This window comes from Eublepharis macularius, chromosome 10, assembly GCF_028583425.1.
Source record: "Eublepharis macularius isolate TG4126 chromosome 10, MPM_Emac_v1.0, whole genome shotgun sequence".
Taxonomy (NCBI): Eukaryota; Metazoa; Chordata; class Lepidosauria; order Squamata; family Eublepharidae; genus Eublepharis; species Eublepharis macularius.
In genome coordinates this window covers 12379128-12404889 of record NC_072799.1, presented here as the reverse complement: position 1 = coordinate 12404889, position 25762 = coordinate 12379128, and the positions used below count along the sequence as shown (strand labels likewise).

Here is a 25762-nt window from a genome sequence, read left to right as displayed (position 1 = left end):
GTCTTGTCACAATCGAAGGCTTGTGCCAAGTGCTCATAATCTTAAGCATAGACTGGAGTTACTTTTCTGGCTCGGTGGGGGCTTTTTTTTGGTCCAGTTTCTTTTTCTAGGAGGCTCTTCTCTTAAGTTCAGAACTTTCAAAGCTGCTCTGACAACCTTTTGAGGCCTTTTGTGGGAACCTCTGGGTAAATGAAGCCAGTATCTGAAAAGGGCTGGACTGAAGCAGATTTGAGTCACACAAGACGTGCATAATGAGACCTTGTTACATTCCCCCGCTCCCCGTCTTGGGTTTCTCAGAAATTTTTCTGAAGCCCTATTACTTCCCAAGGTTTCTCCAGCCGTGTTTGTCACAGGATCAGTTATAGATGTGTGGCTATTCAGTTGTATGTACACAATAACTCCTCCAGAATTAGTCAGAGATGTAAGCGGTTAGCCAGCCCACACCTCGCAGACTGCAGCATTGTTTAACCGACTCTGCAGCTACGATTCTTGAGCTCTAAAACAGACTTTGGTAAGAAGTGTTAGACAGTTGTGATGGGGGGAATATTTCCCTGCCCTCAGTGTAAGCCCTTTTTTTTAGTCTCCATGATAAAGTGTGTGACTCAGCGAAGGTCTGGCACTTCAGTTTCTTTACTTAAGGCAAGAGGTAACCTGCCAGCCCAACAACAACTTTTACTGACCTGTGACAGTGGTTGACTTGGACCAAGAAGAGCGGTTTGGATTCTATCCCGGGTTAGAAGTCAGGTTGCCAGTCTCCAGGTAGTGGCTGGAGATCTCCCGGAATCACAACTGATCTCCAGGCCACAGAGATCAGTTCCCCTGGAGAAAATGGCTGCTCTGGAGGGTAGACTCTATGGCATTATACCCCATTGAGGCCCCTCCCCTCCCCAAACTCCATTCTTTTCAGGCTCCACCCCCAAAATCTCCAGGAATTTCCTAACCTGAACCTGGCAACCCTAGTTAGAAGAGGATACTGCGTGACTGTGCACACAGCTCTCTCTCGACCTAAGCAACTGCACAGGCTTGCTGTGAGGAAGAAAATGGGATAATTCCATCCGTGCATGCTATTGTGAGCTCTTGGGAGTTAGGGTGAACAGTGGGGTTGGCAACCAGCTTGGAGAAAAATGCCCTGTCCTTTTTAATAGAGGCTCAATGGGAGACAGGGTGGCAGGCTCAGTGTGGGTGTACTGTTACAGTGTTTAACTAGGGTTTGAGAGGCTCAGGTTCAAATCCCCGCTCTGTCACGGAAGCTTGTTGAGTGACCTTGGGCCAGTCGCACACTCTCAGCCTAACCTACTTCACAGGGTTGTTGTGAGGATAAAATGTAGGAGAGGAGAACCACATGAGCTGCTTTGAGTCCCTAGTGGAGGGAAAGGCGGGAAAGACAATATCTGTTTTTTTGGTTGAATAGAAACCTTTCATAGACTTTTTATATGAAATAGATAATAATGATTTGATGGTATGTGGATTGATGGATTAAGGAATATGACCTTTAGAAAAAGGGGGACTTTTATTCTTAACAGAGCAAGTGAAAATTTGAAAATGATACATATTTTTCATGGAGAAAATCAGAACCCCACTTGTAGTTTAATTAGTTTTTTTAAAAAAAATCTCCTTCTCTGTGTCTTCTTTTTCTCCCTTTCCATCTTTCTTTTTTGTGTTTATATGTATTGTTAGTTCGGTTGGTTGGTTAGATGATTTTGTTTTTATTTCTTATGTATTATTTACTGTTTATTGCATAAATAAAAAAATAGTGAGGAGAGAGAGGCAGGATATAAATGAAGTAAACAGATAGTAAAATAAGCTGGTTAGCAGTTCTCTTTAGTGAACCAGTTCGTTATGAAACATTTGTTCCAGACATTTTTCCTACAGTTCAGTATTGCTTGAATGGGTGTGTCCAGATAGTCAACATTTAAGACCAACATAACTGGCAGGATTACTCTCCCCCTTCCAATTTCCACATGACTAGGGAATTCATAAAATGTTTTTTAAACTGGTATAGAAGTTTATAGCCTAGATATACCCAATTCCTTCGGTTTCCTGTTTGGACCGGAGCCAGCAGCACAGCTATTTTAATGACTTCATCTGCATTTTCCCTAAATAGGGAATGAGACTTTAGCGAGGAATTCCTGGAATGTGCGGCTTGCACAGAAGAATTCTAAGCCTGCTGGCTTCTCTACCCATTTGGGACTTGCAGTATGCTGGCTTCTATGGATGTGGGTGGGATTCTGTAACAAACTCAAGGGGGTGGGTGGGTGGGATGTAGTTCAGCGGCAGAGCAGGTGCTTCAGATGTAGAGGACCACCCCAGTTCAGTCCCGGGCACCTCCAATCACCTGCCGGACTAGGAAAGACCCCTTACGACGCCTTGAAGAATTCACATCCGTTGCAGTGCACAGTAGTTGGATAGGCGAGCCCTCCAGACTTTCTATAAGGCAGCTTTCTGTGTTTATTACTAGGATGTACTCGGCAAGGGGAAAGGTGGAGGAGTGTTCCTTCTAAGGGACTATTGGCTTTTATGCCATAGAATCAGACCAATTAAAACAAAATGCTATACAATCCAAACTTGGTGCAAATGTGCCATGCAAACACAACACCCGCTGCATTTCTCCAGAACTGTTGAGGCTCAGGAAGCAAGGCAATGATAGAACTCAAACTTGCTTTGGATTTCCCGTTCACGAGTTCCTGACTGTCCACCAGTTGTGTGTGTTAGTCCTCCATCTGTAACCAGAGCGGTGTATATGCCACGAGGGCCACGGAATGTGGTATCCTGCACATCACTTGGTTTCTTTAGACTCTTGGCTCTTCAAGGACCGTGTAACAGTGGTGGAGATCAGCTTGAAAGCGGGTGCAGAGCTCCTGCTGATAACCTTCGCTGGAGAGGGAGCCTAATATTTTGAGAGGCCGAATCTTCATAGCTCCGTGCCCCTGTGCTCTTGACTGACGGAACAGAGTATGCTGTGCAAATAATATACTGCAGAATATAATGCATAATTTATACCCAAGAAATCAATTTCTGGATTGCCTGTGCCCGGCAATTTTTGGATTGCCTCTGCCCGGCATACCTGAAGGAGGGTTCTGCTTCCAGACAGACCTAGCCCCATAATTTGCCTTGTGGGGGCCTTTTCTCTGCATGCCACTTCCAGCAGAAGTTCTTTAGGTGGTCCCCTCATCCTTGATGCCAAGATTCTCCCCCAGGGAGGCCGCCGTGTCCCTTCCCTGAGATCATTTAGCCATCATGTAAAAACTGTTCTCTTCAAGATACTTGTCTGGGCTCCCAACATAAATGGCATTTGCAGGAATTCTTTATTTTTTTGGCTTCCCCAGCCCCTCCTGTTGATGGACAAGTGTTGATGGAGAGCCAGTTTGGGGTAGTGGTTAAGAGCAGCAGGACTCTAATCTGGAGAGCCGGGTTTGATTTCCCATTCCTCTTCTTGAAACCAGTTGGGTGACCTTGGGTCAGTCACAGCTTCTTGGAGCTTTCTCAGCCCCACACACCTCACAGGGCGATTGTCGTGAGGATAATAACAACACACTTTGTAAACTGCTCTCAGTGGGTGTTAAGTTGTCCTGAAGGGCAATATATAAATTGAATATGATGATGATGATGATGATGATGATGTTGTTGTTGTTATCTGTTAGGTTACTTTTCTTTTCAAAAGAGTCTTATCTGTTTGGTTTTTCTGTTCTGAAATTTTCTTCCTTTTTTTATTTCTGCCTTGGGGAGGGCTTATGTTTGGCAAAAGGAGTGGGTAGGAATATTTTAAACAAACAAATTAGATTCTTAGCATGGACTACACATAACCTTTGCAGTAAGATTATGGATGCTGAGAAGCTCCCCTTTCCCCTCCACACCTGCCTCCTCCTCTTTTGTCTCTCTCTTCAGCTTGCTTCCAGCTTCCATCATCTATCTGTTCCTCCAGGCCCTCCCTTCTTTTCCGGTACTCCTCTGGGCCCTTCCCTTTTTGCTCCTTGATTCACCCCCTCTCATTCCAGAACTATGCAAAAGACCACAGACACAGTGTGGACATTGCAAGGCTGTGCATCATCGCCACAAGCAAGGTTCTGTCAGTAGGGCGATGGGTTGGCTCCGAACTGTGGAACGTGAAACAGAATTTTGCCTCCTGGGGATTTTAGTTGATGTGGAGGGAGCAGCCAAATTCCTGAAAGCTGCATACCGAAGACCTCTTGTGTCCAAGAACTACAGAGAACCCAGCTGTGTCTGCCTCTACTCTTCTTTCCCCCCATTCCTGGTGTGTTTTGGCTTGTTTCAGTTTTTGCACACCAGAAAATAGCCTGTACACATGAGCATCTTTGGTCATAGAGATTTTTATGTATCCCAGCAGTTACATCAGCATTGTTATTAATTATCCTGACACTCACTGATGGATTTCCTGACAAGCATTTGCTTCTTCCGTAAAGCTTCTTTCTCCCAAAGCAAAGAGCCAGCCCTGGCTTTCTTTGCCTTCATTGGAGCAGCTGCTCAGAAGAGCCCAAGAAGCATTGCCTTTGGGTCTTCAGGGAGCATCCGTTCGGAAACCACTTTCTCCCTCATAGGAGGATGCTTGGCTTGCAGTCTCCCAACATTTTGTGACTAGCATCAGCCCCCATGGCAACCATTTTGTGGTGTCACCCATTTTCCATTCTCAAAATCCTCCAAGTGCCAACAGTTCCATTGAGACTGAGGATTTCTGGGTTAGAGGGAGATAGATCCTGAGGAGTTAGCTGTGTTAGTCTGTAGTAGAGGTGGGCATGAACCGGGGAAAAACCGAACCATGCGGTTTGTGGTTCGTCCCGTTTCACGAACCATGAACTTTCATGAACTTGCCTCAGTTCGCGAACCGGTGCGTGGTTCGTGGGGTTTAAATGCCCCTTTCCGTACTGCTGCGAAATGGCACGGAAAGGGGCATTTCACTTCATGGGCTTGGATCAGCTGCTTGCCAGGGAGATACCCAACAAGGAGCTAATTGGGGGTTGAAATGCCCCTTTCCCTGCTGCTTCACAGCGGCACAGAAAGGGACATTTTACCCCAGCAGGCATGGATCAGCTGCTTGGTGGGGAGAGTTTCCCTGCCTCTTTGTTTCCAAAGGGCTGTGCAAAACGCTTGGTTTTTATTCTCTTTGGCAAAGCCTGAAACATGCCTGGGAGGGAGGGAAAAACAGCTTTTTAATTCTTTCCTGGCTTTTAAAGCCAGGAGGAAAGTGCTGTAATGTTACAATGTTGCAATGTTGCTGTGTTACAATGTTGCAACACTTACTTGCCTTTGGGGGGGAAGAGTGTGTGTGCATACCCCAAAGGAGGAAGGGAAAACCAGCCATTTAGCCCTTTCCTGGCTTTTAAAGCCAACAGGGAATAAACAAACTCCTGCAAACGTGGGAAGCAGAACAGCCGGCATGCAGCAGCAGGGAAAGGGGCATTTAAACCCCGAATCAGCTGCTTGTCGGGGATCTCCCTGACAAGCAGCTGATCCAAGCCCAGCTTCGGTTGCCTAGGAAACTTATTTATCAGTGCCAGGCTGTCTGCAGTGACTAACTGAAAACGAACCAAATGAACCAGCCTAAAGTTTGTCCAGGTTCATCAGAAATGGGCTCTAATGAACTGCTGGTTCGCGAACCACAAACCAGCCCAGTTTGTGACAAACTTTGGTTCGTATTGCAGTTCGTGCCCATCTGTAGTCTGTAATCGCAAAATAGTAAAAAGTCCAGTAGCACCATTAAGACTAACCAACTTTATAGTAGCATAAGCTTTTGAGAACCACAGTTCTCTTCATCATCTGACAAAGAGAACTGTGGTTCTTGAAAGCTTATGCTACTATAAAGTTGGTTAGTCTTAAAGGTGCTACTGGACTCTTTACTAGTTTGGATAGGGGGTACACTAGTTTTGGAGAGAGACAGGTTGAAATCCTGACTCAGTCACAGTCATCTCTCAGCCTAACCTACCTTGCAGGGTTGTTTTAAGGATAAGCTGGAGGAAAGAAGAACCACGTGTACTTGCTGGAGTTTCATGGAGGAGACAATATCAAAATATACTGAATAAGCAAGGTAGGTGAAGTTCTGGCCATGTAACTGATAGACTGCTGAGGGCTAGAACTCTGTTCATCTGGAAAGATATATGTTTTATTTTATTTTATTTTATTTATACCTCACCTATCTCCTCACTGGGGAACCAGAATGGCTTACATCACTCCTCTCCTCCCATTTTATCCTCACAACAACCTTGTGAGGTAGGTTATTCTGAGAAGGTGTGACTGTCCCGGAGTCACCCAGCAAACTTTCATGGCAAAGTGGGGATTCATACCAAGTCCAACACTACCACACTGGCTGGCCTTGCAACCATTGGGGCCTTCTTCCCCAATTTAACAACTGAATACCTGGTTTGGATTATGTAGGATTTGCAAACTTGTATAGTCTCAAGAGGTGTTCATTTGGGGCCCAAATCATTTTGTCTGTGAAGCCCTAGCTTTACAACTGAGGCAGGGGAGGTTTCTTCCCACCATGCATTTTGTTTCTAATTGCGTGACTCGGTTTGCAACTCCAGCTGGTGCTGTCCAAAACATTTGTATCACAGAACCTCTCTTTTAAAGATTAACATTCGTGATAAATCCCTCCCACTCTAAATAGGGCTTTTACCCCTTTAAAGCTAACAATCAGGACATTGGGAACAGCTGTAGCACGTATTAGCAGTTTTTAAATTTAGCTTCCAGTGTACAAATAGATGTCCTGATAGCCAGGCACCCCGTCGGAGCAAGTCCCATCTCATTAGGAAATGTTTTGACAAAGAAGGTTCATCTTCAGTGGAAAAGCCAGCTGTGACCAATGTTTCTCGAAAAGTGAGGAATTCAGAACCCCGTCAGCACGCAAACCCACTTCCTCTTCAAAGGCGCTTCAGGGGGTGTAGTAGTACATGGGTTTAGCATTCCTTGCTTCTTGTCTTACGAGGCAATGAGCGAGTTTGTCAGAGTGGTGGTGGGGGGTTCATTTTCACACAAGCCAGTACTGTGTGTGGTGCCAGGGGCCAACTGCGTGACCTATAAAACTTGAGCAGAGCTGGCCATCTGCCCACCATCTTGTCCCATGACTGCACAAGAGGATGGTCAGATGGTGGTGTTGTAGTCAAGACAAGCTGGGAACACATCCAGTTGTCTGCTCGTGCCACAGTCAGTAAATCCCTGGGCCTGCATTCATACATCATAAAATAGGGTCTCTGTGTGCATGTTTATGTTTGTTTATTTGTTTATTAAAGCGTTTTGCCCCACATTTCCTTATGGTTCAAGGTTGGGATTACTGGTGATGGAAAACTAATCTTGTGATAGATGATAAGACTTGGAGGGGGACAATTAGAGATCTGTTTTCTTCTTCATATTGGCCCTTCCATTCACTTTGAAGTGTTCCTGAGATATGACGGGAATAGCTGTGAGAACCATATGAAAGTCAATAGACTGAAGCTGCCGTAAACACACATTCATTCCCACTTGTGACTAACAAAGGGAGACTCTAGAAAGCTTATACCCTGGAGATCTTGTTGGCCTTTAAGGTGCTCCTAGACTCGAATCTTGCTATTCATTGTTGCGTTACCCATTTCCTCCTCTCCTTTCATTTAGCTCAAAGAGTACGGGGCAGGGGGGTGTGGTGTGAAAGAAAAATGAGAGTACGGATGGGTTAGTCACTTTCTGTGTACCTGTTTGGAAGATGTGATTTCCTGGAGATACGTACACATAAACAATGGCTTCTATTTAAGGAGCCCTTAGCAACTTCTGGATTCCTAATCTGCTCTTGCAGCTACTGGTTCACAAAACTGTATCAACATTGTGGTTGTGTGAGGAACCTTCCGCAGCCTGGATCTAAAAGTGGCAGCTCCTGTTTTCATTGTAGAACTGGCAAGGGAAGGAAAGGATTATGTGGGCAGCCAAGATGGTGCATTTCTTATTTTCACACACCGCATCTGTGTGGTGGTCTCCAGTGATCAGAACATACCAACTAGATCATGTTTTTGGTTCAATTTCTTCTCATCACTGGAGATTACTTTACAAAGACGGTGTCGTGGTCCCGTTTTTAATTTCGGCTGCTGTGTAAAAAGCCAGGAGGCTTTCCTTCTCCTTCTGTGGACTCAGTCTGGATGGAAGGGCTACAAGATGTTCAAAACTCCACTCCTCCTAAAACATGTTTCGCTCCCCCACTGAAACGTCATATGAAGCCAGTCCAAAGGTCCGCCACTACCAGCCTTCCTGAATTAGATCCTTTTAACTGAAGACCTTTGAGCATTCAAAGATACGGACTCCACTATGAACGACACATAATGGTGCTTTAAGAGCCCCGTGGCACAGAGTGGTAAGCCGCAGTACTGCAGCCCAAGCTCTGCCCACAACCTGAGTTCGATCCTGGTGGAAGCCAGGTTCAGGTAGCCGGCTCAAGGTTGACTCAGCCTTCCATCCTTCCGAGGTCGGAAAAATGAGTACCCAGTTTCCTGGGGGTAAAGGGTAGATGACTGGGGAAGGCAATGGCAAACCACCCCGTAAAAAGTCTGCCAAGAAAACGTCGTGATGCGACGTCCCACACGGGTCAGCAAGGACTCGGTGCTTGCACCTTTACCTCTTTTTATATGGAGTTGGAACACTTGTGAATCTATAGCTCAATGTTGTCTATTCTGTCTGGCTGTGGCTCTCCGGGATCTCCATTCTTTCCTATCACTTGCTACCTGATCCTGTAACTAGAAATGCCTGGGAAATTTTGCATGCAAAGCATGTTCCACTAAACCAGGGCCCCTCCCAATGGAGTCTCTCTATCTCCTTTACCGTGCCTCACAGCAGGGCTGGATTTGGGTATGTCTCACCCTTGTTAAGATAGTGGCTCCTAACATCGAAGGAACCCTGTCAATGATGCCAATTGCAATAGGGTTTCAAATGGGGTTTTTCTGTTTCAGCTACAAGCCCATTGTGGAGTACATAGATGCCCAGTTCGAAGCCTACCTGCAGGAGGAACTAAAGATCAAGCGGTCGCTCTTCAATTATCATGACACCAGGATCCACGCATGCTTATACTTCATTGCACCTACCGGGCACTCGCTGAAGTCTCTTGATCTGGTCACCATGAAGAAGCTCGACAGTAAGGTACACCGCTACTCATCCTTGACACGATGCAAAACGGGGGGGTTACCTTTCCCCGCCTCATAGAGGAAAGCATATTTCTGTTGTGCAGAGCAGTAGAATGATTGGGAGTCCCGCCCCAGGGCTGGCTCCAGAGTAAATTTTCCTCTCAGAGTAAATTTCCCTCTCAGTGCAAAAAGGTTAAACTTGTCATAGAAGAAATAGCAGGTTACATAACTTGCAGGCTAACAATATCTTTACTGCTCATAATATAATTATTCAAGTTACTCCAATAAAACTGTAAACATATGGGTCAGAGATGTTCAGTTGTTTTGTGCTGCTTATGTAATTTAGGAAGGGTAGCCATTGCTCAGAGAATAACGATTGATATTGCGGGTTATCCATAGTTTGGAGACGGTCAGCTGCCCCGTGGCGCAGAGTCGTAAGCTGCAGTACTGCAGCCCAAGCTCTGCTCATGACCTGAGTTTGATCCTGGCGGAAGCCGGGTTCAGGTAGCCTGCTCAAGGTTGACTCAGCCTTCCATCCTTCTGAGGGTTAGTAAAATGAATACCCAGTTTCCTGGGGGTAAAGTGTAGATGACTGGGGAAGGCAATGGCAAACCACCCCGTAAAAAGTCTGCCAAGAAAACGTCGTGATGCGACGTCCCCCATGGGTCAGTAATGATTCGGTGCTTGCACCTTTACCTTTTACAGCTATTTTATCCATGATAAAAACACCCCAAAGTTTCCTACTGCAGTTTGATACAGATGGCAGCTTCTCCTGTTTCCAGGTTGATGCTAAGAGCATTTTTGCAGCAGCAAGTATTGTAAAGATCAGATTTTTTTCTGATGGCCGGGATTGTGGGTTCTTCTCAGAGACACAAAAGGATTATTTCAGGCACACCCCTTCTTGATGGCAGAAAGTTTAGTGTGGATTCAGGCCCCCCGTCCCCCTGTCTTGCTACTCATGAATGGTAGGGAGATTTGGGGCCCTTGAGCACGAGAGGAGGACGTGATTCAACCCTGTGGTTGAGGCTGTAGCCTCCACAACCTGGTAGGGCTCAACTGTTTCATCCCAAAATGTATTCGACTAAGCAATTGAAAACATTTTGACCGGTTAAAGAATGACCTTTGTTTAATTCAGTAGAAGACTTTTAAAATTATTTTTAATGCAGGTTTTTGGAGGGAGTAAAATCATGCTGCTGGTATCACCTTTAAAAGAGGCATTCCCCCCTTCTCTAGCATACACAGAAAGGAATGCCTCTCTTAAAGGGCTGCTTCCTGCAGCTCTTTGTCTTAAAAGCAAAGGATCAAAACTGGCACGATTAATCAACCAAGGCTTTGTTAGTTGAGCAAGAGGCCTGGTCTCTGGCCGGAGCTCTGCCCAGGGCGACGGATGACATGTCTGCTTTGGAGAGCCTGCTGATAAGAAATGGGAGGGGGGAGAAGATTTCACTTGTGAAGAATTCTGGGAAGAGTTACAGGTATCATCTTGTTGCGTTCAACATCACCCCCAGAAAAAACAAAACAGATGGGGCTGTAAGCTGGTCCGGGACATATTCCATTTCGGAATGCAGCTGGGAGCTCTCGTTGAACTTTCCTCCATGTATATGTTTAAAACCTTCCTTAAATATGCACATGTATATTAGAGGAAAGAGTTCTAGCCTAATTTTCTCTCTGATGTACCTGTTCTGTGTGTTCAGAGAAGGTGTGTGTGTGTGTGTCTGTGTGTGTGTACATGCATATGTCTTTGATATGGAAAATTTTTCTGTTCATGAATCCAAAGTGGTACCACCATATGGTTTACCTCTATATTTATTGTTCTAGCAAACGGAGACTCTCACTGCCCTTCAAGACAAAACAGTTCTCCTCTCTTAGGCCTAATTTGCTTGTGGTTGCAATTGAGGGGGAAATAACGTGCCTGTGTGACTTTGCGCGCACCCAAGGGTCAGATTTAAACTGGACTGGCCCCTACGCAAAGCAGCTATATGCACTTAGTTACCACTCCAGAGATCGATAGTCCACACATGTGTTGCTCTGACATGCTAGGCAATCGTAGCGCACTTTGCACGGATGCAGTGGTGGAAAGTTCTGTCAAGTCATAGCTGACTTATGGCAGCCCCTGCTGTTGTTTCCATACCAAGAGACTAAGAGCCGAAACAGACGTGATGAGAAACCTAGGTTCAACTCATGTTCTCTTACCTCAAGGTGTGTCGGGAAGTGTAGGCGTCCTTGCAGCTTAAAGTTTAGCATTTACAGAGCAGCAGGGAGGGAAGTGCAGGTGTGGGGCACCTTTCCTCCCACTCTCGAGGTGCATTGTGGCATTTTCCCTTCCCCGCTTACACGGAGTATCGCTTCATCTTCCCCCCCCCCTCACCTGGCTTGGCCCCTGCAGAGCGACGCCTAGCTGCACCGGGAGAGCCGGGAGGAAAGGCGTCCAGAGCATCTTCCCCCCTCGCTCGCCTGGCCCCTGCCCAAAGCCACATGGCCTAGAGCTGCATAGCCCGGCGTGCTCTGCCTTTACCTCGATTGCATGGACCGTCGCTCCGCCCACCCCTTGCCCAGCCCCTGGAGCGACGGTGAGCTATGCAGCTCCAAGCCGCATGGCTTCAGGTGGGGGCCAGGCTAGCGGGGGGGGGGGGAGATGCAGCAATGCTCTGGGTGCCTTTCCTCCTGCTCTCCCCATGCAGCCTGGTGTTGCTCTGCGGGGGCTGGGCGAGGGCATCGCTGCATCTTCCCCCTCGCTCACCTGGCTCCCACCTGAAGCCGTGTGGCTCAGAGCTGCATAAACTTTAAGCTGCAAGGACACCTACACTTCCCAACAAACCTCAAGGTAAGAGAACACGAGTTGAACCTATGTATCTCGTCACGTCTGTTTCGGCTCTAACAGAGGTGGTTTGCCATTGCCTGCCTCTGCACCCCTGGTCTTCACTGGAGGTCTCCCATCCCGTTACTAACTAAGGCCAACCCTGCTTAGCTTCCGAGACTTGACGAGATCTGGCTTGCCAGGGCTATCCAGGTGAGAATAGCAGTTCAATTTAAACCACTTGTTGGATGTGTACAAAGTTGCACGGGCAAAATTTGTGTGCTTTGCAAGCATCTGTTTAAATCAGGCCTCACTCTTTCCATGTTCATACTCTCACTCTTCCCCCTCTCTCCCTGTTTGGGATGCTCTGCTCTCTGATTCCAGAAGGCCTGCTCCGTCATTTCAAAAAATTTGAAAAAACAAAGTGCTTTTTCGTAAAGCATATAATTAACTTGTAGAATGCAGTACCGCAAGTAGTGACAGCCACTACTTAGAATGTCTTTTAAAATACCAAATATATTTTTTGGAGGATAGGTTAATCAATGGGTACTGTCCATGATAACTAAGTGGAATCTCCCTATTTAGAAAGGGAATACCTCTCTTGAGGAGATGGTTAGTGCAAACAGAGGGATGGACGGTCCCTTGTTTTGTTTTCATACACTGTTTGTGAGTTTCCTGAGGCACCTAGTGGCTGCCCTTGAGAAAAGGTTGCTGATCTAGTTGGTTCGTTTGAATCCAGTAAAGCAATCCTTAGGGTCTTACATGTCAAATAGACCTTTCAGCTGTGAAAATATTTGCTGATGACGTATATGCACAGCTAGGGGGAAACATTCATTTCAGAGAATAATTCTTTATAATTAGGGGGAAACACAGGCCCGTTCCATCAGCTGAGCCTTCCAGCCAATGGAGTTGACAAAAATCCGTAATGTGCCTTGCCCCCAAATATAATACTTTTGTGCATATTCCAGAACTGGAGGAATATCCCCATCACAAAGCGCTCTTCTGCCTGTTTAATCTGGGGATCAGGAATAATTTGGGAATAAGGAAGCATTTAAGATTGTGGAGATGAGCTTGAAACTGCGTTTATTATTCTACAAGGCATTCTTCTTATTAATACCACTGTTAAAAAAAATCTTAAAATCTGTGTGTGTATGTGTGCATGCATGCTTAGAAATCTGCAGAAAATAAAGTATGCAATTTTTTTTGGACTCAGATGTTTGCTTTTCATCCAAATGAGGATTAGCAGCATCCACTGGAAGGGACAAGTTTATATAATATAAGAGGATTTTCAAGCACCGTCTGTATTTTTTTTAAAAGCCCTCTTCAATTCTGGGTCAGTGTTGACTTCATACTTACGCTCTGCTTTTTTGTAAGTCCTTTATTTGTATGGAATGAACGTGGCCCCTAAGCAAGAATGGGTCTTGTTGCATCCGTATGATTTAGAGTTGCCAGCAACCGGGGAAATAATGTCTTGGCCCTTTAATAGAGGCTTAAGAGGAGGCTGTTTACCTGGTGGTGTTATTCACCTATGTGCGATGGAAAGCTTCTATTAAAGGGACAGGATGCTCCCCCCACCAACCTTAGTATGATTTCTTCTCTCCTTCCAAACTGTGAAACTCCTGCTACAAGAAAGAGACCTCCAAGGCTGTTCCCGTGGTTTAGCAGAATGTAAAAAGAATAGAACAAGATCACGAATAGGATTGCCAGGTGTCCCCCCCCCCCAGCAATTGGTGGGAGATTCTGGGGGGACTCATGCTGACGTCATGATGTTGCCAGCGACATCCTCACGTTGCCAGAGACATGCCGATGTCACTCCAGCAGGGCTTTTTTTCAGCTGGAACGCGGGGGAATGGAGTTCCGGCACCTCTTGAAAATGGTCACATGGCCGGTGGCCCCGCCCCCTGATCTCCAGACAGAGGGGAGTTGAGATTGCCCTCCGCGCGCTGTCTGGAGATCAGGGGGCAGGGCCACCGGCCATGTGACCATTTTTACCTAGGGCAATTTAAACTTTAAAAAACTCCCCCTTTGTTCCAGCTGAACCAAAGTGACGTCATTGTGTGGTCTTGAGTTCCATCACTGAGTTCCACCACCTCTTTTCCCAGAAAAAAAGCCCTGCACTCCAGTATGCCTAGAAGTGACGTTGGCACATTGCTTGGGACATGTCAGTTTTTTGCATAATTTTACCATAGAGTTTTAGGGGAAATGCAGAGCATCCCTTTCTTGCCACTTCCAGTTTAACTCGGAGGTGACACTGGCGTGCTAGGGCACCTCTGGCACTCCAGACCTTTCCCACCCTTCACCATTTCCTTCCTGGTTGACGCCCAAGGCATCGGCAGGCATCAGAGGGGATTGGCAGAAGGTTGCCCGTCATAAGCGGGAACCTTGCAAGCCTGTTTATGAATTTACAATGCTATCCTGTGCATGTGTTTGGCCAAAAGTTTCACTGAGTTCAGTGAAACGTACTCCCACATAGCTGTACTTAGGCAGTACATCTCATTCATTTCGCGTTCATTTCTCCATCTCATTCATTTCTCCATCACCCAAACATTTATTGTTCTTGTTTTCTAAATGGGGAATTAGTTTAAAAGATAAGCAAATTTTGCCAAAGGCTATTTGATGAATGAATGCTCTTCCCCTCTTTGTTCCTAGTTCTTTTTCCTTCCTCTCCCTTTGTCAACCTATACCACATTTTAGATTGTAAAATCTTTGGGGCAGGGACATAAAATTTTCTACTTTATAAAAGTTCTATGCACATTTTAAAAAACGTCTTACCTTTCCTCTAAAGAGTTCAGGATGGCACACAATGTTCTCCCCTCCTCTGTTTTGTCTTCACAACAATCCTGTAAAGTAGGTTAGGCTAAAAAGGCATGACTAGGCTAAAGTCACCCAAGTAAGCTTCCTAGCGAGCAGAGAGTTGAACTCGGGTCTTGCAGGTCTGGTGCTCTAACCACTGTGCAACACTGACTTTATATGGCCTCACACAATAAATAGAAGCAGATCTCTGACAGATTTCAAATAAGTTGCATCGACCCCAACCAAAACCAGTTTCCTTACACTTTCGACCCCATCTGAAGAGCTCTCGCATGTTCACACAAATGGCACCCCAGGGGCTCAAAGGCGCATTAAGAGTCGTGTATAAAAATGCTTTGGGAGTTCACTTTTGCAATGACTCTATTTCCTCTGCTGCAGCCTGTGTGACAGATACCGTTTCCTGTTCATGAGCATTGTTGAAAGAGGAGAGGAAACAGCCACTTGTCTGTCTGTGTGTGTATGAGAGAGAGAAAGACTTCTATTTATGGATGTCTTCCTTTCTCTGAATTGCAAATGGATGGATCTTATCTCTTTGGCTGCAACATTACTAATTTAAAAAAGAGGGGAGCAGGAAGCTAAAAGATAACTAGAAAGGTCTGCAGTTCACTGTTAAGTGCATTTGAATAAGGTCTTCGTTAGAGAGCCATTGAAAATGCTGTTTTCTGTTACTTGGAAGGCCAAACTTTGCGGATTCAGCTCAGCCAATGCATTTTATTCAGTTGGCTCAAATTGTGCATAAATTCCAGAGGGGTCGCCAGAGCCCCCCAAAAGTAAGCATCTTGTGTCACTTTAAAGACTAACAAATTTATTATGGCATAAGCTTTCATCCTCCAGAGTCCAGTGCAAATGTCAAAGTGGGCTCTTGCTCACAGGAGCTTAAATCAGGGCTTTGTTTCTGGGGAAAGAGGTGGTGGAACTCAGGACCACGCAATGACGTCACTTTGGGTGAGCTGGAATAAGGGGGGAGTTTTTTAAAGTTTAAATTGCCCTCAGTGAGAATCGTCACATGGCTGGTGGCCCCGCCCCCTGATCTCCAGACAGAGCGAAGTTTAGATTGTCCTCTCAATCTAAACTCCCCTCTGTCTGGAGCTCAGGGGGCGGGGCCACCAGCCATGTGACCATTTTTAAGAGGTGCCGGAACTCCGTTCCACCACGTTCCCGCTGAAAAAAAGCCCTGACTTAAATTATGCATATCTGTCCATGGATTGTGCTGACTTAATCTGCCTTGAGTCTCAGAGAGGAAGGCGAACTATACATAACATATAATTAAATTAATTTTTAATAATGGATGCTAGCTTTATTCCAAGGAACCAAGGGCTGGCGTTCGTGCCTCAGCCTCCACCAGAAGCAGCCGTACCATGAGGTAAGGTGGAGGCAGCCATTTTAGTGGCATGTTTTAATTGCCATTTAAGAGAAAGAAGGGTCTGGCTCACGGGGCACAATCCACTTGGAAGTTCCCTTGAATGTAAGAGAGATCATACCCTTGGTCCATTTATGGGCGCATATTTTTGCCCTGACCTGGATTGCCCAGGTGAGCCTGATCTCATCGGATCTCGGAAGCTAAGCAAGGTCAGCCTTGGTTAGTAATCGGATGGGAGACCTCCAAGGAAGATGGGAGTTGCAGAGGCAGGCAATGGCAAACCACCAATGTTAGTCTCTTGCCATAAAAAACCCTGCCAGGGGTCACCATAAGTCAGCTATGACTTGAGGGCAGTCTCCACCACCACCACCTTTTCAGACAATGATGAACCAGGTGCCCCTGGAAAGACCCACAAGCAGGGCATAGATGCCAAGGCCTGTCCCTGTTGCCCACCCCTCCCCTTCATTAGTTATGCCTTTGAACATCGGGGTTCTATTTAATCATGGCTGATAGCCACTGCCCTGATATTACATGGTGAGGCTTCCAATGCTGGTGTCTCCTAATCCAGAGGAGTTAGCCATGTTTGTCTATAGTAGCAAAATAGAAAAGAGACCAGTAGCGCCTTTAAGACTAACCAACTTTACTGTAGCATAAGCTTTCGAGAACCACAACTCTGTTTGTCAGATGCTACAGTAAAGTTGGTTAGTCTTAAAGGTACTACTGATCTCTTTCCTATTTTGCTGTCTCCTAAGGAACTCATTCCAGTGCGTCCCCCATTTTTCCTGTTTGCCCTTGGAGGAAATTTGCCCTTCTCCTTCCCATCACAGTGTGACAACCCGTGTTTTTGTTTGCATTGTAGGTGAACATCATTCCCATCATCGCCAAAGCAGACACCATCGCAAAAAATGAGCTGCATAAATTCAAGAGCAAGATCATGAGCGAGCTAGTCAGCAACGGGGTCCAGATCTATCAGTTCCCGACGGACGAGGAGACGGTGGCCGAGATAAACGCTACCATGAGTGTAAGTCTTGTTCTCCTAACCTCTCCCGTCTGCCTTCTTTTGGCTTGCAAAGGCAAGCCTGGCTTGAACGCCGTCCAGGGCGAAGAGAATGGCTGCCCAGCCAACCTGGAGTTTAGCATAAGAGTGGCCCCTGCGCTCCCTCTCTCCTTTCCCAGGAGGTGCAGGCTCCCAGATACTTCGGGAGGCGTTGGTTCTTGACCATCCCCAGCCACTCACAGAGCCAAGCTACCAGTGACTTTTTTCACGTGGAGAACACTTGATTGTTTTCTCAAGTTTTCCCGAGAACTGAAGTCCAAGTGTCCTTCCCCTCTGTGTTAGAATCGCTGCCTGAAGAGCCAGAGAAAGCCGGCAGCGGCAGCAGCTTTTGCAAATCGTTCCTTCAGTCTCAAGCCTGCTGGACAAGAGGGCTCTCAACGATCGTTTTGGGGGCGGGCAGCTGCTACTTTCTCCCTGAGCGCCCTGCTCCCGGGGAGCTTCACCGACATGGTGGCTTTCTCCAGAGCAGCAGGCTTGTGACTGGAGGAACGATTTGCAAAAGCTGCTGCTGCTGCCGGCTTTCTCTGGCTCTTCAGGCAGCGATTCTAACACAGAGGGGAAGGACACTCGGACTTCAGTTCCCAGGAAAGCTTGTGAAAACAATCAAGTGTTCTCCACGTGAAAAAAGTCACTCGTAGCTTGGCTCACAGTGCTGTGGGACACAATTTATTATTGTATCTGGGAGGCCACTCTCTGAAACCTCTTGCTTTGGACTCCCAAGTGTGTGCTTGATCTTTCTTTTGCAGGGCTGGGGGGAGTGGAGAATCCTGTGGTGCCTGAAAGTCTAAGCCCGTATTTAAATGCGATGCTGACAAGGCAAAACGCACAATCCGGCTTCTTTTGTGGCATCTGTGATGCCTCCTAAGCACAGGCTTCTTCAGATGCCTGCCATAAACAACGTCGGTTACTTACGTATGCGTGCCCAGAGACAAGATCAATGAACTTAGGATGGAGGAAGCTCTTTTGCATAGTGAAGCTGCGTGTCCTGATTAGATCCTCTGATCTGTAAATTGCTTGCAAAAAGCAACTAGGAGGGTTGTGTATTCGGAGTGCAGCGTTAGAGAATGGGGGAGTCAGCGGTTTCCCATATGCCCTTTTTCCACATCAGAAATGTTTTCAGCTCTGGTAGGTGGAAGAACAAACAAGCCCCACCTTAATATGATTTCTGGTTTTTCCCTGGAAGATCTGGAAACAACAAAAATCATCAGGAAAATTGTGTGCGAGAATGGGGAATTAAACCCACTTAGTAATAGTAATAGTAATAGTAATTGATTTATATACCACCCGTCTGGACAACTTAACACCCACTGAGAGCAGTTGACAAAGTGTTTTTTTTTTTAAATTATCCTCACAACAATCAGTCTCTGAGGTGGGTGGGGCTGAGAGAGCTCTGAGAAGCTGTGACTGACCCAAGGCCGCCCAGCTGGCTTCTAGCGGAGGAGTGGGGAATCAGACCCAGTTCTCCAGATTAGAGTCCTGCTGCTATTAATCACTATACCAAACTGGCTGTCATCCACATCAGTATTTCTTCCAGCTGCAATACCTTATAACTTATAAATTCATTGTTACTTAAGTAACAATATAAACAATACATACAAATTATGTATTGTAGGATGTAGTCACAGACCCTCAGCATCACATGCAATTTCACTCTGAAATTCTCAGCCGGAAGTGACTAACATCAAAAATGCAAGGTTGTTTTTCTTTTTAAGCCAGAGGGATTAATTTACAGTGCAATCCTATGGAGAGTTACTCCAGTCTAAGGCCATAGACTTCTATGGGCTTAGACTGGAGTAACTCTCCATAGGATTGCACTGTTAGAATCACTACCACCTTTCATTGGTTCTGTTCTTCCAGTGAGCCCGTTTTACCATCCGTTCTAGTGTGCCGCTGCTCTCTCTTTTTTAAAAATAAATTTTATTAACGTTATAACACCATACAAACGTATAAACAATATGTAGAGTACACAATATAAGAGTTAACCCTATTACAATATTAAAGTTAACAAATTAAACATAGTTATCCTCAAGTAAAATAATACAGTAGTAATAGACTAACTTACTTAAGTAACAATACATTTATAAGTTATAAGGTTAACCTGTATTTTGTATGACTATTAAATAACAAGAGTAATAATAAAGAACTCCATAATATATGCAGTTTCCTTACTGCTTATAAGTTTAAAGAAGCATATGATAAATGTTTAGGAGGGTGCAACTGTGCTGCTGCTCTTGATGTGTGGAGAGATCGTGCATACCGCTTGGGGAGACGTTAACATCGATCAAGTTGTGTTGTCGAAGGCTTTCACGGACGGAGAACGATGGTTGTTGTGGGTTTTCCGGGCTGTATTGCCGTGGTCTTGGCATTGTAGTTCCTGACGTTTCGCCAGCAGCTGTGGCTGGCATCTTCAGAGGTATAGCACCAAAAGACAGAGATCTCTGTGTCACCACTGTCTTTTGGTCTTTTGGTGCTACACCTATGAAGATGCCAGTCACAGCTGCTGGCGAAACGTCAGGAACTACAATGCCAAGACCACGGCAATACAGCCCGGAAAACCCACAACAACCATTGATCAAGTTCTCGTAAAATGTATATGGCCTCACTCGTTAACAGGGTTTAGGATCTCCATTTTGGCCTTGCATTAAAAGGGATGGGGAACACATTCTTGTCCTGATTCTTTAGGCATATTGACTGCGAGAGTGACAGAAGAGTTCATAGATCCAGAGGAGTTAGCCGTGTTACTCTGTAGTAGCAAAATCGACCAGAGTCCAGCAGCACCTTTAAGACTAACCAACTTTACTGTAGCATAAGCTTTCGAGAATCACAGTTCTCTTCATCAGATGCAAGAATCACAGTTCTCTTCGTCACATGCATCTGACGAAGAGAACTGTGATTCTCGAAAGCTTATGCTACAGTAAAGTTGGTTAGTCTTAAAGGTGCTATTGGACTCTTTTTGACAGAAGAGTTCAGTATGTAAAGTGATAACTTAGCCAGGATCAGGTGTCCTTCAAGAGATGTTTTCCTCATGACTGCCACTGCATGAAACATAAGTTGATTGAGCGGCGTTCCTAACAAAAAAGGGAAAGTGCAGGAACGGAGAGGAAGAGATCAGTGCTGTTATGTTAGCCACAGAAATGTCCTGGCTGTAGCCAAGAGCTTCTCTCTTTCTCTACCCGTCTGCCAAGTTCTTGGCTTCCCCAAGTTGGGCATGGCCTCCGGATTGTCCGCCAAATGCAAACCAGCCCTTCAGAATTGCACACAGTGCAATGAAAACACCACCTGGACGACTCTCGGGACACAGAAAGACAGGCCTGGCTTCCTCTTGGCTCTGCCTCTCGTTTTTAAACGCACAATATCCTGGATGGGCCGGAATCCTGAGTGCATCTTATATGGCTAACCAGGCTAGCGTCTGGCTTACATTTTTAGACAGTTGCTGTTTATTTTGAATTCCAAAATCTCCAGTGTGGCTTTGAGGTTTTGGTTGGAATCTTAAGGAAATGCAGGAGGAAGTGAAGTACTGCATTTTTGCCAAGCCTCGTGTGTGTTTTTAATGCTTTGTGTGATTGAAAAAATTCAATAAATGTAGAAAATGAAGAATTAGACAGCCCAAGTATGTGTAATGTGATTTTTCTTAAATATTGAATGACCATAAGCGGTTCTCTCATGCCAGGGGTAAGGAAGAAGGGCTGGTTTTGTAATGAGGTGACCTGAGACAGATTTGGGGATTGTAACTTCCCATCTCACTAGTAGGTTTTCCAGGCCTCCCACTGATTGCTGTTGTTGCCTGCAGTGGTGTGGTGGGGCCGGGGGGGGGCAAGAGGGGCGGTTGCCCTGGGCACATAATTTGGGGGGGGTGCCATGGGGCGCCATGCCAAGGACAGCCTGCGCTCCATGGGAAGCCACCCGCAGCGCCCTGGCTGCCTGCCGCACTGACATGGCGGCCGGCTTGCTGGGCGCTGAGCTCAGCTGCCCATCCTGCAGCTGAGGAGCGTGCTGAGCAGGTGGCGGTGCCGGCAGCTGCTGTGGACAGGTGCCTGATGGGGGCGGGGAGGCGAGTGGCCTGAATTGTATGAGCGTTCCTGCCCCTGTGCGATGACATCACTTCCGGTGACATCATCACGCAGTCCTAGGAGCACAAAGTGCGCGTGTGAAGCTTGGAAATTGCCTCAGGCACTCCAAACCCACGCTACACCACTGGTTGCCTGCTGCCACTCAGAGCAGCAGCAGAAGAAAAATAAAAATGCTACCTGCCTCTGTACCGGTACATCACTTCCGGGAACAACCTGGAAGTAACTAGGTAATTCTAGGAAGCACCAGAAACTGTGTGTCTGGCAATTCCTAGAGGCACCTATAGTTACTTCTGGGTTGTAGCTGGAAATAAATAACATGGTGATGGTGACGTAACCTCTCCCCCCCCCCCTCGCTGGTTGCCAGGCTTAACCCACCAGGGTTGCCAACTCTGAGTTGGGAAATTCCTGGGGATTTGGGAGTGGATGGAGGACAGAGTTTGGAGTCCACCATTCAAAGCAGCCGTTTTCTCCAGGGGAACTGATCTCTGTAGCCTGGGCATGCTGTAATTCCCGGAGAGCTCCAGCCACCACCTGGAAGTTGACACCCTAATAACAAGCTGCCCTTGCTTGCTCCCAAACTCTTACAAGATTGGTTCCTCTCATGAAAGTTTGCCCAGAGTCATCAAAATAGCGGTTGAACTATCATGAGAAGAAGTAATCTTGCAGGAATTCAGGGAGCCCTAGAGGGCATATACAGCTTGTGCAGTTTTTAATGATAGCAGAAATAGTGAAGAGGCAAGGAGAATTTTTTTCATCTTTTGGGCACGGGGGTGGGGTGGGGGAGCAGTGCTGAGAAAGTGGGGGTGGCTGCAAATCGCCCTGAGCGGCCTGTGTTAGGAAGAGAGACTTCTGTGTGTGTGAGAGGGCCTCAACAAGGCCCAAGTATAGGTTGAGGAGAAATGAGCTCCATCCAAGTTGAAAACCTAGCACCGTAGTTCATTTTGTTGGTTTAAATATATACCCCACCACTTAAGAATATTTTTGTCAGAGGAACAGGATCTGTTTATGTCCTTTTCAGAAATAAAAACAACAACAATTTTCTTTCATAACTCATAAGAGTGTATGTATGTGTGGGATCACACACGTATGTCTATTGCAGGGAGAGTGTTTTGATTAGTGAAATGAAGCAGGGGTTGAATAGTTAAGCCCTCTTTCCCCTGGTACAAATGCAGGCCCCTCAATATGAGTAAGGGCCGAACGTTCTTGCAGTTTTCCTTTGACAGGTGAACAGCGAGCTGTGAGCTTCATCGCATTTTTCTTGGCCCTGACAAGTGTTCCCCTACTGTTTAGTGTGCATAAGCCCACACGTACGCGTGCACACAAATGCACACACTCATACTATCACCATTATTTTTTGCTGTTCAAATAAATACTGCTGACATTTCTGAAACCTGGAGGCTTGAGAATGTCCTGTCGCTGCCCATTCGCTGCCCATATTGTGGACCCTGGTATGCAGCCAGGCTCTTTCTATTAAGCCTCCTTTTCCTTCCTCCTTTAGTGAAAGCTAATAAAAAGGGGTGGGAGGTGGAGGCAGCTTGACTTCCTTCCTTTCATCCTGCCCTAGTCACTGGGAAATTTCAGAGCTTGCTCTCACTGTGGCCTATCGATACGTAACTTTAACTCAAGGGCGGGAGGGGGGGCATTGAAGACTGAGCTGTCCACTATGCTGTCCCATTGCCACCCCATCGGACCATTTGTTACCGCTTTGCCTAGATGACGCTACTCAGCCATCCAAGAAATGCAGGGAAAACCCGTCCAGATTATATATACAATTATATATTCTCTAACAGTATTATGATTTTTTTTCCTTTGTGTTTTTCTTTTTCTTGAAGTGCACAGTGCTATAAAAGGTAAAGGTAGTCCCCTGTGCAAGTACCGAGTCATTACTGACCCATGGGGGGACGTCACATCACACACCGTGCTATAGTGCTATATAAATATGAATAAATACTATAATAAATATTTTACAGTATATGAACCCTTCCTGGCATAACAATTAGACCTTTGGACCTCGTGTCAAACAGGAATAGCATACTCTTAAGTATTAAAATATGCAATGTATTTATTGATATGAAGGGTTCATATATTGTAAAATATTATAGTATTTATTCATATTTATATGTCACTATAACACTGTGCACTTTAAGCAAAAGAAAAATACAAAGAAAAATTCATAATACTATTGGAGAATCTATAATTGTGTTTTCTCTGGACAGGGGTTTTCCTTGCATTTATAGTGGTTACCGTTCCAGAGGAGCCCTTGTGTAGTTTGTTTTCAGCAGTCCGAGAAGGCAAGTTCTCCCAATTAATGTTAATTACCTAAGACTTCATGTTCTCAGTGCCCTTTTCAGATGTCGCTTTCTCCCTAGCTTTGAGCAGAAACTGATCACCCATCTGCATATTTACCCCCTCCCGCACTAATGAATCAATCGGTAATATGTGACTCTCATCAGAAAACCATGGTTGTATAATGATGCTTTCGACCAATGGATTTGACTGCAGAAGAAACTCGTGGGCCCAACTGAGGTACGTGAAGCCAAATGTTTAAAAGTCAAGGAAAGCGACAGAATTCCTTTGGAGAAACTCCTGATTTTCTACCCCGGATATAATATGTAAACAAGCCTTTGGGATGTTGTTAAGCAAGATTGTGCATCTGTTACCGTCCTGCAGAAGCCAAGGGAAAGCGAGGGATGTGATATTGGACTCAAAATTTAGTTTCGTGGCTTTCGTTATTTTTTCAAAAAAGAGGACATGCGAGCTTTTTAGTTCTTCCGGCTGCTAAAGTGTTCTTGAAACTGTGCAAGCAATGTCTGCTGAAATCTCCTAAATATGAAGAGTGGTTGTGGGCAGGTCTTAATTCCTCAGACGTAATACAAATGAATAAAACACCGGTATTACACGTGTAGTTATGTTTAATTCACTTTTTGGTTCCCACCTCTTTGGTTACCCTCCTTCTGAAGGGTTGTGTTTTTTCTTTCCTTTTTTTCTGTTGTTCTTGCTAGGTCTTAATACTTAGAAGTTCTTTCTCCCTCCTCTGGACCAAGCTACATAATGCAGATATTAATGCACCTATTACACTACGACGCAGATGCTAAAGAAGTTATAATGGGAAAGGAGGCAGCTCTAGTCTGCCAGTGATTGCATCCTTCACAGATGTTGGCTTTATTCCAGAGGCACTTGAATAATAATAAATCAGTGAAAACCCACACAGTTGACATTAGATAGGAAGCAAGAAAATGTGCCTGGCAGAGCAACAGAGAGATAACCCTGATCTTTCCCTGTGTTTTGCGTTGTAGGTCCACCTCCCGTTTGCTGTTGTTGGCAGCACCGAAGAAGTGAAGATTGGCAATAAGATGGCCAAGGCCAGGCAATACCCATGGGGTGTTGTGCAGGGTATGTCGATAGGGAATGTGTCCGCTGATTAAACTTTTCCTACCAGTAATGCAGAGGGAAATGTTCTGCATAGTTGAATATTAATGCATTGAATGAATGGTGTGAACCTGGGCTTTTGTTCAGCTGGAACGTGGTGGAATGGAGTTCCGGAACCTCTTGAAAATGGTCACATGGCTGGTGGCCCCACCCCCTTATCTCCAGACAGAGGGGACTTTAGATTGCCCTCTGAGCGGTGCAGAGGGCAATCTAAACTCCCCTCTGTCTGGAGATCAGGGGGGGGGGCCCCCAGCCATGTGATCATTTTCTACGAGGGCAACCCACTGAGTTCCACCACCTCTTTTCCCAGAAAAAAAGCCCTGGTGTGAACCAATTTCTTGAAGTAGCAGAGAATGAAAATGAGGAGAACAGAGGGTGGGTGGGATGCCAAGACTTCTATACCCCATGTGGTATTTTCCTTTCTTGAACCCCCCTATCAGGATATTCCTGATTCAAAAAGTGGTTAGCCACAATGTGTATGGGGCCGCGATTGAAAAAACGCAGGAGTAGCTCTTCTCTTGCCACAATTCCTAGAGCTACAATTCCTAGAGTTTCCAGCAATTCCTAGAGCTACAGTTGTCGCTTCTGGGTTTTCCCTGGAAGTGATGTCATCTCACTCACAACACCAGTGAGTTTTTTTTTAATTCCCCCCCCACCCACCCACACACACACACACTGCTGCTTGGGCAACAGAGCTCCCCCACCCCAACCAGAGTCTTGTCAACCTTACTGGGTGGCTTTGCACAAGTGTGCATAGTGTAATTTACAGTTGTATTAATTGGAACACTTGGCACTGTCTGTGGCAGTCCCTTTATTGTAGATTAGGGATTTGCCGGTGCTCCCTCCGTCTAGCATCCAGGATGAATAAACTAGTCTCTGTTCCCTGTAAATCATAAGAGGCAAGTTTAGATGTGATGCTGAGTTGGATTTAAACTGCCCCCTAGTGGGGAAATGTGGGGGATTGTGGGATTATAGAGCACTCGGCATAGAAATGATATCTGGTGGTAATAATGCTCATTTTTGGAGGTGGTGCCTTGTGTTACAAGTATCGCTTTCTCGTGTCACATGCAAAGAAATATAAATCGGGATGCTTGTAGCTTTCTTTGAGAGGCTCCCATCTAGAGCAGGTGTAATAGTGGTTAAAGAATG

The 25762-nt window shown here is 45.8% G+C and overlaps 1 protein-coding gene across 3 annotated transcripts in view; it reads left to right on the top strand.

Annotated features, from left to right (window-relative positions):
- Nucleotides 1-25762, top strand: part of SEPTIN11 (septin 11) — a 123986-nt gene that overhangs the window by 71484 nt on the left and 26740 nt on the right. For all 3 annotated transcript variants that reach the window (XM_054989669.1, XM_054989668.1, XM_054989666.1), the window contains exons 4-6: nt 8919-9105; nt 16917-17078; nt 24481-24577. In XM_054989669.1, coding sequence (XP_054845644.1) covers nt 8919-9105; nt 16917-17078; nt 24481-24577 — 446 coding nt within the window. The remainder of the gene's footprint in view (nt 1-8918; nt 9106-16916; nt 17079-24480; nt 24578-25762) is intronic.